Source organism: Oxyura jamaicensis, chromosome Z (assembly GCF_011077185.1).
Source record: "Oxyura jamaicensis isolate SHBP4307 breed ruddy duck chromosome Z, BPBGC_Ojam_1.0, whole genome shotgun sequence".
Lineage (NCBI taxonomy): Eukaryota > Metazoa > Chordata > Aves > Anseriformes > Anatidae > Oxyura > Oxyura jamaicensis.
The window spans coordinates 11,658,390-11,673,040 of record NC_048926.1 but is presented as its reverse complement, the minus strand read 5'-3'; the positions used below and the strand labels follow the sequence as shown (position 1 = coordinate 11,673,040).

Genomic DNA, 14,651 nt, shown 5'->3' with positions numbered 1-14,651 from the left:
AAAAATGGCACTACTGGGAACCTTTGGTTGGAGCTGTAGCCACAAGACTGGAACTGCTAGATGATATCATGCTTCCCAACAGCAATCCAGTTTCTCTGTGGGAACATCCTATCTGAAACAAGGATGCTGTCTTGCACAACCCTCCTATGACCGCTGAATCCCGTGGATAGAAAACACGCTACCATGTGCCTATCTACTAGGTCACTAGCTCAAAATTAGATCATGTATCAAATGGTAGCTACAGGCAAAGAATAACATTAATGTTTGTAACTTGCACAAACCAGGTCTTATCTCATCAATCCATATCAGGAAGTTAATTATAAACTACTTAATGACAGGCTTCTGCAAAGTCCAAGTCTTAATATTATTCTTCTTTTGTTTCTTCCCCATGCTTCCTACTAAAAAAATCTGGGGCAATGCAAATATTTTAAATGTAGCAATACAGGTGTGCCACATGTTGACTAAGAACAAAATAAATATGGCTGAATAGTTGAGAGTTCAAACATGATAGAGCTGCTCGTGTGAAACTTCAGTGATGCTCCTGAGCAGGAGTGGCTGTGGCGTGAATGTATGCTTTTTCCATACTGCACTATGGAACGAGGTTTCCAGTTATATGTTTCTTGGATAGGCATGGATTTTGCTCCATAGTTGTTCATGATAAAAATCAACAGATACTACATGAAGAAGAAGAGAGCAATTTTAACTACTTGTGTTCTGAGTAGAAGTTTTACCCTGCCCGTACAGAAAATTGCTTGATTTTAACCTGACTACCCCCTTAAACAGAGGAACCGTAAATAGGATATTTTCAAAGTACTTGGGATCTCCTCCAATATCCAAATTTATCTGCTTCTTTACGATTTTATTGTATTGTCCTGCTTCTAAATTGTTTAGTAAACTTCAACAGTGTAATAAGGACATCAAGTTTTTTTTCTATTACAATACTTAGACCAAAAAACAGTGCCTAGTTGACACGTGCTCTGCCAGGTGCTGTATGTGTAGTGAAAGAAGACAGTCTTTCTTCAAAGAAATAGTGAGAGGGCAGGAATATTGAGCCCCATAGGATGAATATAACAAACTTAGGTCCAAAATCTCAACAGGATCCTCATTCAGCATACATCATATAGGCATAGACAGACAGAACTGTTGGGCTCTGCTGTAATTATTACAGACCTTGAAAACTCTGTATGATAGGAAAAAGAGAAGTCTCATTCCAGGCAGCTGAATGCCCCCTGGGAAAACAAGATTTTGTCCCTAGCTCTGTCCCAAAATTGTTGTTATGACAGGCAAGTCACATAATTTTCAAAAATTCTTCTTATATGTATGCTCTTCGTTTTCTGGATGCATGATTGGGTGCTAATAGCTGGATTATAGAAGAGCTGAGCACTCATAGCTGCAGTGGAAAATCTACTGAAGTTATTTCACCATGCAGACTGCTCTCTAGTTTGAGAGCCTCAGGAAAATTTGTGCTCACACAAATTAGTTACCCAAATCATACACTACATTTGTTTGTGAACACAATCTTTCTGTGCCATGCCTGCCTGTGGAGATAAGACAGTCCTGTCACTTTGCAGGGACAAGGTGATGCATTAATATTGAAGAGTCACTCGTTTGCTGTAGTAGGAACAAGTATTAGTCAGACTCCCACCAGGCTTCAGTTTCTACCAACTTGTCCCACCACAATCAGCACAGCTACCTACTAGATTTCTTCCCCATATCCTTTTCTTTGCCAGGCATCTCTGTGCACGTGATCGAGGAAAATAAATAAATAAATAAATAAATAAGTATTATAATATGCCCAAAGCTAAGTCTGTCTGGCAGTGCCCTCCACTCTAGCTTACAGCTGTGAGGTCTGACAGCTTGGTCATCTCAATTTAGAAGTTGGATGTGTGGATTTCAGATTGCTGTGTCAGTTCTGTCTTTGTGCTCAGCAGCCACCTCCAGTTTCAGTCATGGTTCTGCAGTATGGAGACAGCAGAGGCTCCTAGGTGACTGGTGTTTTGTCACTCAGGTGCTGCTCCCTTATGTGCAGTCCAGGACCTGCTTTGGAGCATCCTGTAATAGAACAGACAAGTAAATGGTAAATGATCTTCCCTCCTTGCTTTGCCTGTCCTCCCCTTCTGCTGGGACACTGCGGTTCAGAAGTCTTCAGTGGGGACCATGAAGAGCCAGGCTGTATTTCCATGTTAAGTTTCTCACTACTGAGTGTTTAAGACAGATGCATATACACTAGAAAGGAAATAAGAGAAATGCACTATTGAGATCTCCAGTTACTGACGATAATAAGCTTTTAATAAAAGCAAGTTTTCTGAGTTGTGTGTGGTAAACAAGGTGCTGGTTAATTAACTAATTGACTCATCAGTACCATCTGCTACCTACATTGCATGAGGAAGGATTCAATGGAAAAAGTTCCATGACAAAAGTAGTCCATGAAGATGCAATAGGATACAATCTTAATTCTGGGATTTCCTAATTCAGAGAATTTATTTTCTTCAGTGACTTTTTAAAATATGTTTTGCATTTGCTAGCTTGTTATTAATTTACCATTACTGCTGGTGAAGATAGGTTCTGTAGGAAACTGATAATTTAGTGCTAAGAGTTCGGTACTTAAACCTGCAAACTGCTGAACCCTCACTCAGAGCAATGCAAAAATAGTGAGGGAGGGGGTGTCAGCTTAGCATGTTTGTAACTTGAAATATGTGATCTGGTTCCATTAAAATTAATAGGGCAATTCACATATTTCAGATTGCATTTGTGCCAAAGCGTTAGATGTTTACAAGATACTAGAGATGATAAAGAGAATTGGAGAGCAGATGCAAGAGATGAAAACAACCTTGAAATGACTTGATTAAGGTTATGATAATATCTTTTTCTCTTCTTTTTTTTTTTTTTTTTTTTTTTGCTACATACATCTGAGTTGCACTTTGTTTTTCTTTTTAACTGGTTGTTAGCTTTCCTTTGTTATTTGTAGAAATAGAAACCTGAAAAGAGCAAGAAACCTGAAAGAGCAAGAAACACTCAAAGAACAGCAGAAGGAGAGAATTAATTTGTTCTTTTTATTACAGCAATGTCCAGAGGCCTCATACAGGGCCGTGGCTGTGGGTTACCATTCCACCGCGTGCCCCAAAGGGCTTATAGTGTAATTAAAAAGGAAATGCAATATGTATTCATAAGTAAAGAGAAGGAAGGTGTAGGTACCCCAGAGGAGACCAGATGGTTGCACAAATGAGCTGTCTGTGTAGCTTGATTGCTCTCTTTTTTTTTTTTTTTTTTGGAATGATTCTGAGTAGATATCAGTGCCTTCCATATTAGTGGCAGCTCATTAGCAATTGAAGAATAAATTAATTGGGAAAGAGAGAATGAAAGTGGAAAGGGGAGAGGGATTATCAGCAAACCGAAGAAGCCAGAAATGCAGTAAAATGGGAGAGAAAGCAAGAAGATTGAGACAGATCCAGATGAATGCTAAAAAGTGCAATAAAACCTACCATGGAACTTTGATGCGTTTATCAGAACGGGTTTATTTTGCTCAAAGTTCATTGGCCTAAAAAGGAGGGGAGGAAGAAAAGAAGAAAATTTTGGCTTTAAGCCCAAAACATTTTTTTTGGCCTTTTTTTCTAGAAAAACATATTTCTATAGGGAAATCAATATTTCTATAAAACCAAAATATACGATAAAAGATATGTCCCTGGTGGGGTGTGTAAGGCTTTGGCATGACTTACTTCAAAACTCAGGAACAACTTACAGTGTCTAGGAACATTTTTAGCCTGGAGTTCGCAGCTGAGCTAAGTTGCCTACAGCTCAAGTCTTCACAGCTTGGAACTGTGTTCTTGCCTAGGGTATTCTAAGCTGCACTGGAAAACAATTCTTCTGAGATGAAATATTTAATTTTCATTTGGTAAAGCGTTGCACAGTATGTTATGGAAGACCATCTGTAATCAGGAGAGAGGCACAGAAGGGGCTTGTTTTTACCTTTGAATGAAAAAAGTACAGAAAAGGCCTCTGTAGTACAGACCACCCAACCAGGCCCAGAGATACAGCACTGCTGGGCACTGCTCCTGCACGGATGCAAGCAGCATAGCTCTGACTGCAAGCAACATTGCTTCTGGTCTTTTGAGGTTATTTGCCTTGCTGCTTGCCCTTACGGAGGGAGTACAGTGCCAATGCCAGTCTGAACATTCCTACAGCACTGGCTGCATAGACACAGAAGTGGTGGTCTTTTCCACCTAGCAGTTGTAATTACACACCCTCTGCTGATTCTGATTTGTCAACTCTTTCTGTATCATTAAGATAACAATAAGCAGATAACTATAATAAAAACTGAGCTTCCTAGCGGTTACTCAATCTAGATGTGAAAGAGTATCTCTAACGTGCTGGTTATGGAGTATTATCTGTAATGTTTCGTATCCCCCATTTTTCAGATGGTGGGCAGGAGAATGGCAGAAATGTTCGACAACATGTGGCCCAACAGGACAGAAGAAACGAACTGTACTTTGCATCCAGACAGTGGGATCTGATGAGCAGGCATTGGCTGTCACGGAATGCCAGCACCTCCTTAAACCAAAGACCCATCTGTCTTGCAACAGGGATGTCTTGTGCCCATCTGACTGGACAGTGAGCAACTGGACTGAGGTAAATTCATGTCACCTGTAGCATTAAATGTTTGTTTTCTGTTTTTTATTTTTTCAGAATGATCTATCATAATCAATAGAGAAGACCAATGATCTGTTTTTTTTTTTTTTTTTCCTTATTTTTTAACAAGTCTTCACAATAGACAAAAAAAAAAAAAAGCCACACTGTTTGCTGATGACCTCAACAAGTGTTGTGTGTGAGATGTTTCTGAGGTTTTGTCGTGCTGGGCTATTGGTACCACAGAACAGAGCATGTTTGCACGCACAGAATTCTATGGAATACTCATTACTGCTGTGAAACAGATGGGGGAAGGCTCTGTGTCATGTTTACAGGGATACAAAGCAACATTTTTAGAATTTTCACATTTATATCTCTTTTACATTCATATCTCTGTCATTTTTTGCAGCAGCAAAACTTCCATTCTTAAAAACTTCCATTCTTAAAAACTCCTCTGCCTTCTTTCTCCTATTTCTTTTTATTTATTTTTTATCAAACTCACTAATGGGTTTGATAGCAGATTCAGGATAATGAGCTAGTAGAATTTTATGATGGTTTTATTCACCTGCAGCAAAATGGGGGGGTTGAGTATGGGCTCAACTCTTTCTCCTGAACAAACGACAACATTTTCGGGACGTTTGTAATTGGAGAAAGTTTTTTTTGTTTGTTTGTTTGTTTGTTTTCTGGTAAATTTGAGAGAGAGATTTTATACAGGCAAAACTTCCTTTTATTCTGAACTTACCTTGCTATTAGAAGATCATTCTGTATCTTAAAAACTGAACATACTTAATTAGGCAGATAATGAGGATGAAGTGTTACAGCCATTCTGAAATCTCTTTTTAGAGATTGGCTGTAATCTAATGCAGAGGTTTTCAAAGCTAGTTCTGGGAGAAAGACAGACATTGTCCCAAAAATCTAATGAGGTTAGTTGTTCTTTTTAATTTACTGGAATGCTGATCTTAATCATACAGGTGGCAAAGTAAGTGTGTTGTATTTCTCTGGAAGCAGCAACATAATGCCAGTAGTTACTGTCTTCTTCAGTAGGCAAAATCTCTAACTGCCATTCTCAACAACTTCAGAGGTCAAATTGTAGCTGATGTAAACTTGCATAGCTCTGAGTACATTAAATATGCTATATCGTTGGAAGTGCAAGGAGGACAGACAGAATGTCTAATGGTAGTGCCTGCTCTGAGGTTACTCTGCTTTCCTCCCTGTGCCTGTTGCTGCAGAGCTGATGTAACTGTACAGGTGTTGGCAATGCAGGAAGCACCAATAACACAAGGTCACAGGTGTTTCTACTGCTGTGTAACCTTGACTAGCTCTATGAAGGTTAGATAACCCAGGGGTTTTAAAGTGCTGGTAGTAGGAGTGTTTGTAAGTGTGCTGAGCACCCGGTTTAAACCAGCTAAATTAGCTGGTCAGGCTCCCTTGCATCCAAAGGAGACTTTCTTCAGCCGGTTATATGTAACATCACCATTAATAACCAACCAGTCACCCAGCCTTAGTATCTTCAAACTGGAGAAGTGTGTTGAAATTTCAGAAAATCATTGTGGGAGTGACAGCTGCTAAACTTGTGGCTGTACCTGTGGGGCTGAGCATAAGGAACATCATTGAAAAAAACATCTCCTCAACTTCCAGCACACTTTGTACATGATAGTGCTCCCATTTAAACAGAAGACACATAGGTTATTTACTTGTAATAGGCCATAATTTAGGAGAGACATGAGCAGCCCTGGCAGCACGTGGTGGTTGCATTAAGACTGAATGAAAGATCCATTTCATAAAGTCAGCAAGGATCTAGGAGTTGCACAAGTCATCACAGCAGGTTTGTGGCATCATGAGTGATACGGCAATAACAAGCCAGACATGCTTTTGATGGCAGCTTTTTCAGTCTGTTTTTCATACTTTTGCTGGTAAAGGTGTTGGTTAAACAACTTTTGTGATTGTTTCACAGTAGAAATCAAGTTCTGGTATATTTTTCTAGAATTCCATATTTTTTTCTTTATCAAGTAGTTGTTTATCACTGCTGTTTACAAGGTGACATTTATTCTTCTAAAAATTTGGCAAAAGCTCCATGATAACAGAAAATTACTATTATGAAGGGCTTGTTCCTCAGGAAAAAATAAAAAATTGTTATTATTTGCAATGATTCTTCTTTATTGAAGAGAGCTGCCAGTTGACACTTAACTGACTTGTACAACAGAATGAAGAGAGGTATTATATTAATTCTGTTTCTTCTGCAGTGCACAGTTACTTGTGGTGGAGGGATAAGGACTCGTAATGTTACTTGTGCCAAAAATAACCATGAGCCATGTGATAGTTCCAAGAGACCAAACTCTAAGGCCCTGTGTGGTCTTCAGCAATGTCCTTCTGCTGGAAGATTTCTGATACCCCCACTGGCACCCAGAAGAGGAAAGATCATAATCAGAAAAACAACTACTAATCCCAAACGGAGTCGTCCTAACAGGATACCTCTACCAAGCCCAAGGTTCCATACAACAACAAAAACACCCAATCCTGAAAGTGTGACTCCCTGTTTGCCTACATCCTTTAGTTTGGGTAATGTCTCCGAAAAAGAAGGAACAACCAGCAAATCATTACAAAATAATTTTGTTGGATCTAGTGATGTTTACAGTTATCCTGTTGTTTCTACTGAAAATAGTTCACACCAGAATACTACTCCGTGGCCTTTTCGTAAGAGCTCAAGTACCGAAATTATAAAGCATGCTGAAAATGTTTCTAAAAGTGAGCCAGTTTCTGCTGTAACGGGTGAAGTGCAAAACAGTGAGTACATTCCTGTCTCTTATTTTACCAGTAGTCCAGAAATAAGTTCCAGCTATGATTACTTAACCGAAGAATCTGATGACATTGATGGGTCAGTAGGAGGCAGTGGGAAACAGATTGATCGCCTTTACAGCACAGAACACAATCCTGAAATCACAACCAGGAGCACAACGATAGGTACCAGTTCTCACATCCTTCAGAATGACAGCGTGACTTCTCACCTCCCCCCAGCATCTCTTCCCCAAGAGCCTTCTGCGCTCCCTCCTGTTAGCAGAACAGCACAAGGGCTGGCATTTCCAACACCAGCAAACTCTATCAGTCTGCAAGTTGATGTGCCTGTCATAGAAGTAACTACCCAAGAAGCAGCTGTTACAGTAATGCCCACAGTGTTTGGTAATGTACTGAGAGACCAGACTGACAACAGAACAGAAATTAAGCTTCCTGGCAACACAACCTCCAGTACACAATCATCAGCTCTTGAGAATGCTACCAGGAACCAAAGTGCATCCAAGGGGGTTTTGATGAATGCCACTGAAAGTAACCACCTAATAACATCCAACAGTTTTATTGGTGATGCCTACTGGATAGTAGGGAACTGGAGTGAGGTAAGTTATTTTTAACTTGCAAGTAGTGGAGAGCGTGTCAGCTCTCTGAACCACTGTTGAGGAAATAAATCTTGCTTTGTCACAATTATCTGACAGGAATAGCATAAACTCAAATGAAATATTAGTATAAAAAATGGGTAACAGAATTTGGAGCATCTAATATTAGGTTGCTTAAATAGAATGTGTCTGTTTATGGATTCTGCAAAACTATGCATAGCTCTTCCAGGGACATGACATTCAGGGTTGACTGTAATCAGAGATATCTCAAGAGCTTTCTTTTAAAATATAGCAAAATGATAAGCTATTAGATGAATCCTGGAGACGCCAAATGAGTGTGCTTGTATTTCCAAATAAGTTAGCTCTAGATGTGCTACTATGTTCTAACCTTTGCTTATATATCATTTCTCTCTAATTATGTGTTGCTTAAGTTAGTACATGACCAGGGTCACATAGGTAAGCTTGCTTTATTACTGTATAAAGCACATTGATATCATGATTGCTGAAATATATTTTTAGTTGGCTATTAACAGATTTTTGTGGTGTGTTTCTATCTCATACCACCATCAGTGTTTGTATCCACCATTAAGCAAATGCCGCCCAACTCAGAGCAACATGCTGCCTGGTGAAACCAGTTTGAATCTACAAAGTCAAGATAATAACGTTAGTCCAAAGTTAATCTGGTGTATCTGGGGTTCTTAATTTGTCCAGCCCATGTCCGCAGAGAAACATTGTAATATGGAGTTCTGCACCATTCTTAGAAGTTCAGGTGATCACACGTTGGAACTGGGTTGCAGCAGTAGTAAACATGAAGCATTTTGTCTGGTTGGCATCAAAATTAAAAATGTCAGGCCAGTGGCTTTGATTATTACAGTATCTTTGAATACAGTAGCTGATAATGGCAGCGTTAAGCTATGTCTTGTTATTTGAAAGTAGAAATGAGCAGTTTTTGTCTGCATTAATGGCTGTGCCAAAACGAACTTGGATTGAAACAGGTGTTTAATATCCTGTAATACTGCTGATGAAAGCTGTTTTCCTATTTGAGTGACTGAAACAAATACAGCTCACAGGGAGTTTGAAAACTCTTTTAGGTGTTAAGAATTTGGAAGATGTTTTATAGCACCATCTTCAGACGTATCTCAGTTTCTTAGCTTTTCAGAAAGAAGTTTTCTGCTTTGTGAGCCTAACTCTTACCTTGCAAGTACATCACCTGCTAAATCGAGCAGGTAGAGAACTGTGCTTCCCAGACTTGGCTATCTCTTATCATTGCTGAATGGTTATAAAGCTTGAGTAACTTCTGTTTTCTGTGCAGGAGCAATATAAATTGCAGAGCTTGCTATGGCCTTTCAAAAGTGCTTACAATCTTTTGTATTGTGCTATTGACTTTCCTTTACCAATACATAACCATGCTTTTTGACAGTCGGGTTTCTGTGCTGTTATCTTGCTGTGTTCTGAGATAGTACTTATTCAAGGGGTCAGGGCTGGTGAAGGGGCAAACATACCCATTTTTGTTGATGTTCTTCAAATCATAATACCTGAAGTGAGAGACTTTGGTATCTGAACAAGTTAGTTAATTTTTTTTCATGGCCTTTCTTTGATAGGAAAGCTAAAGAGTACAGCCGAGAGTCCATAACTGGAAGCCTTGTTGCACTGAACATAGAAAAACTAGAATGGTTTGGTTTGGAAGGGACCTCAAAGATCACCTAATTCCAACCCCCTGCCATGGGCAGGGAACCTTCCACTACACCAGGTTGCTCAAAGCCCCATCCAGCCTGGCCTTGAACCCTTCTAGGGATGGGGCATCCACAGCTTTTCTGGGCAACCTGTTCCAGAAGGATATGGATCTGTTAAGAGTGGGTCCAAATGAGAGCCGTGAGGATGATCAGAGGGTTGGAGCTCCTGTCCTATGAAGAAAGGCTGAAGGAGCTGGGGATATTCAGCCTGGAGAAGGCTCCAGGGAGACGTCATTGCAGAGGGCTTGTAAAAACTAAGGAGAGCAACTTTTTGCTTTAGCATATAATGATAGGACAAGGTGGAATGCTTTTAAACTAAAAGAGGAATGACTTAGATGAGATGTCAGGGGGAAGTTCTTTACTCAGAGGGTGGTGATGCACTGGCGCGGGCTGCCCAGAGAAGCTGTGGCTGCCCCGTCCCTGGAGGTGTTCAAGGCCAGGTTGGATGAGGCCCTGGGCAACCTGATCTGGTGGGAGGTGTCCCTGCCCAATAGCAGAGGAACTGGAACTAGATGGTCTTTAAGGTCCCTTCCAACCCAAGCCATTCTACAATTCTATGATCACACCCTTAGGACCACTCCTCACTGGTCATCAAGCCATTGACCATTATTGCCATTGTTCATCATAGCCCCAGCTGACACATGGCAAATAAAATGGAATAATTGCTATAGTTGTGTATGTATATATATATACATACATATATGCATACATATATACATACACATACATACATATATGCATACATACATATATACATATATATACATATATCTGTATACACATGCATACACACACACACATACACACACACACACATCTATATGTATATTACTGATTTGGCTTGTTTTGTAACTGTTTCATTTCGATTCATTTGATTTGTGGACCATTGTAAACCTGGATCCCTTAATACAATATTATTATTTTCAACGGATGTTCTCAGTTTTGTTTGGTGTATATATATATATATATATATGTAAACAAAGCTTTATATATATAAAAAAGGTTTTTCCTAAATGTAGGGGTTTTTTTTTACATCTTTTTAAATTTCAGTTTACTGTTTCCTTAAGATTTTTCTACTTGGCAAGACATTTTTGAATTCAGATTTTGTCTTCCAGTGTTCCTGCCAACTCTCCCAACTTGGTGTCATCTGCAAAATTTTTAAGTGCATGCTCTCCTTCATGATTCAATTATTTAATAATTATTTAATGAAAATACAGAAAAAATCTTTGCTCTGGGCAGAGACCTGCAGGGCCACATTTGAAACATCTTTTCATTGTGATGTTGAATCACTGAGGACCACTTTATTATATTTTTTTTGGATTAGATGTGCGTTGTAAGGATTTCACTTGGATCATATTTCTGTCATTTGCTAAAAGAACAATCATGTCAACATGCATTATGTTGGCTGGCTCTCTTTTTTTTCATTAAACCAGGTACCCCATTTGTTCTTGAAAGGTCCATGTTGTCTGCTATATTGCTTTATCATTGTTGTTACCATGTGCAATTTTGGTCTTGACTGTTTGATATTTTGCTTTTGTATCTTCCTGTGAAGTTAGGCTGTGTGTTCTTAGTCCACAGATCTGTCTTCTTGTTTTCCCAAAGGTAACTTGAAAAGAGTTCTTCTCTAATCCTCTGGGGCCTTCTCAATCTTTTGTAATTTTTTAAAAATTATTCTCAACAGTTCAAAGGTTATTTATGAACACTTGCTATTGTGGTATTGTGGTATTGTGGTATTGTGGCTATTGTGGTATGGTCAATAAATTCAGCTTTACAGAACTGATAAAATCAATTTGAGGATACTTAACACATCTCAATTTACTATTTTTAATATTTTAGCGACCTTTTGCTATTTTGATTCAAGCTGCTGCTTCTAGTTAAAATTAACTTTATGTGAAGCCTGGCCCACTTAATTTCTGCCTTTTGGCTATGGTCCTGAGCAACGGGCACTAGGTGGTCCAGCTTGAGCAGGTGGACTGGACAAGATTACCTGCAGGCATCCAGTCCTATCCTGTGATTCTGTAAATGTCAGCTATTATACTTCTCATGAGATGAAGGACTTGTATTTCCCCCCTCCACACACCTTGATTCTAACACTGACAGACCCTTTTCTTACTGTTCCTTACTTATACTTCCTTTTTCGTCTGCACTTTTCTGACTTTGTGTATTTTTGTCCTGTTCACCTGTTCTTAGCAAACCTTGGTTCCTGTTGTTCGATGACCTATCTTTAAGGCCTTGATATTTCAATACCACCATATTCTATGTAGATGTATCTCTTGCTATCCTGTCTGTCTTTCTACTGTTACTGTAATGCACTTGATAAATTTCATAACTGCCAGTATTCTGATGCTTCTTTGCTCCTTAGGATATGTCTGTACTTGTAAATTTACCATAAACCACACAGTAAAAGTTGCTCTCTTCATTATTTGGTGTCTTAATCCAGGATTATTTGTGCTGTTTCTCATGCCAGCTACAGTCTGCTTGGCATGTGCTGGATTTGACTCTATGCATATAGTTCACTGTCCCTCACATTTTAAGGCAGAAAAATGTAAAAGGGGGGCTCCAGTCACTTTTTACCTCTTGACAGGTGCTTCTTACTGAAAAGCATGCACTCTTGGGATCTAGACTGGCACAATCCATGTCCTCTTACCTCTTTTTAAAGCTGACCCACAGTTTTGGAAACATTTGTCCACTCTCTGGATTCATCTTTTTAAAAATCATTTAACTGTGGAGTTTTCCCAGGAGTCTCTCAGAATTTATTTCAGGTTTTCAGCATCATGTACGCAATTTGCTAAATATCTCATTAGCAGTGTTAGGGATAGAGAGGGAACGGTGACAAAGATTGGATGCAATGACATTTTGCCTTAGATCCCCAAAGATCAGAGAGGGAAACATTGGAACAGCTGGTACAGATTTAGAATATCTCAAAGAACAGAAGTTTGCCAGAGTATAAATCAGAATGTTTGCATGCTGTAAAGCAGAATTGGTGTTTTCCTAACAAAGCAACAGAAAGCCCTCCTTTGTAATTTTAAGTAAGACAGGTAAATTTAAGTCTTCTTTTGAACATCTGTACAGACTTCTCAGATAACCTAGGCTATCTAAAATGGCTCTAGATGTTTTTGTTCAGATACCTGAATTGTTTCCAAAATGGTTTACTAACCTCGAGTTTTCCCCTTGGGCTTTCCTCTCCCCTTGGCCAGTGCTCTACCACCTGTGGAATGGGAGCTTTCTGGAGACACGTGGAGTGCAGCAGCAAAAATGCATCTCACTGTCAACACACAAAACAGCCCGATCCTGCCAGAAAATGTTATCTCCGCCCATGTGCTAGCTGGAAAACAGGAAATTGGAGCAAGGTAACTTCATTTGGAGAGCTGCGTTTGAACAGTAAGCTTGCTAACTTCAAAGACTAGGGATTTCTAAATACTTCATTTTTAAAATAAGCATTTACTTAATGAATGCATACATGATTCCCAGTTGACCATCCAGTGCTAATTTCCTGACTAAGTTATTTATGGAAATGCACCTGCTGTGAATTTTATTCTTCCTGTGGGGGGGTCATGCTCATTAAATCTTGCACCTTGAGCTAACGCAGGGCTCATGGTCCGTGTTTTGTGGAGATCCTAGGGCAAAGCTCTACATATTTGCAACTGTTTGTTTTTGATCTCTGGCTCTATAGGCATATCCTGATTTTAATAAGGAGGTAAAAATTTGGGAGAGGGACTTGGCATGCTCCTGTTCACCTTGGCCAGTGTTGACTCATTTCTCACATGAAATGGTCTATTCCCTGTTCATTTAACTTTTATAGTTTTTATAATTTTTTTTAAAAAAAAAGAAAGGAAGGAAGGAAGAGAGAGAGAAAGAGAGAAAGAAAAAGAGAAGGAAAGAGAGAAAAATGTAAAGGGGGGAATGCCTGTTTTGGGTAGGGTCTTTTTTAGTCCTAGTTACTTACAAAGGTCTGGGCAACACACAGAAAAGTATCCAAGTGGATACTTTTAGTGGTTAAGTGGAACCCAAGGAATTGTGTTTGAGTTCTTTTTTTGATATTATAAGGTGTGTGATGAACACCTGGAAGGACTTTTGTGACTTCTTGAAACTTATTATGTTTCGTTTTCATGCTGTTTTAAAACTGGGCCATCAAATAGCGAGCTATTTTTCAAGACTCAGAAGGGGAAAAACTGCAGAATTCTGTTTGAAATAATGTTGATTTAGGAAGAGATAGAAAGATAGGTGTCTCAAACTTTCTCAGTCACTTATCATTTTTTTCGACAGTTTTGTTGCCATTGGACTAGAGGTCAGATTTATGCAGAGTCTGCAGAAAAGATTATAGTTACAAAACCTGGGTTATATTATTGAGGTTTTTGACATAGAACTGATTTGTACTTGAAATACATGCTTGTGTAGAAAGTCCAGGCAAGGCCATACCCACACTTAAACCTTCAAAATTGATTTTAAATGATGCACAGACATTCTGCAGTCCTACTTCAAGAAAGACATATTTCGCCTTCACTCTTCCTTTGTAAAAGTTACTGCTCTTGCAACAAATAGGTGATGGTTGTGTCACAGAAAAGTAGCTAGAAATCAGATTTAATGATAAAATATTATGGGAAACAAATGTTTTAAAGTCTCAGTCCAAGAGGACACTTTGAGATAAAAGGCAGATTTCTGTTGTGTAAGCCAACCCCTTTCACCCATCGTCCTACTCCCAGGGGAAGTAGGATGTTCAATTTCCTTGTTCAAATCAAGAATAATTATTGATGTAAATGAGAATATTGCGAGATAACAGCTAATGCCACACTCGTAGAAGTTAAAGCTAATCTGTGGTTATTCAATGGCATTGGCAAAATTGGCTTTAATTCTGGATGAAGACAGAATAATTAAATGTGTATTTGTCCTTATCCTTAGGGTAGCAAAT

General features: G+C 39.1%; 1 protein-coding gene and 1 long non-coding RNA gene across 4 annotated transcripts in view; both read left to right on the top strand.

The window, feature by feature from the left end:
• LOC118156567 overlaps nucleotides 1–14,651 on the top strand; it is a 754,908-nt gene that overhangs the window by 546,589 nt on the left and 193,668 nt on the right. The window lies entirely within an intron of this gene.
• Nucleotides 1–14,651, top strand: part of ADAMTS12 (ADAM metallopeptidase with thrombospondin type 1 motif 12) — a 171,560-nt gene that overhangs the window by 147,484 nt on the left and 9,425 nt on the right. For all 3 annotated transcript variants that reach the window (XM_035310696.1, XM_035310698.1, XM_035310697.1), the window contains 3 exons: nucleotides 4,416–4,626; nucleotides 6,867–8,012; nucleotides 12,940–13,092. In XM_035310696.1, coding sequence (XP_035166587.1) covers nucleotides 4,416–4,626; nucleotides 6,867–8,012; nucleotides 12,940–13,092 — 1,510 coding nt within the window. The remainder of the gene's footprint in view (nucleotides 1–4,415; nucleotides 4,627–6,866; nucleotides 8,013–12,939; nucleotides 13,093–14,651) is intronic.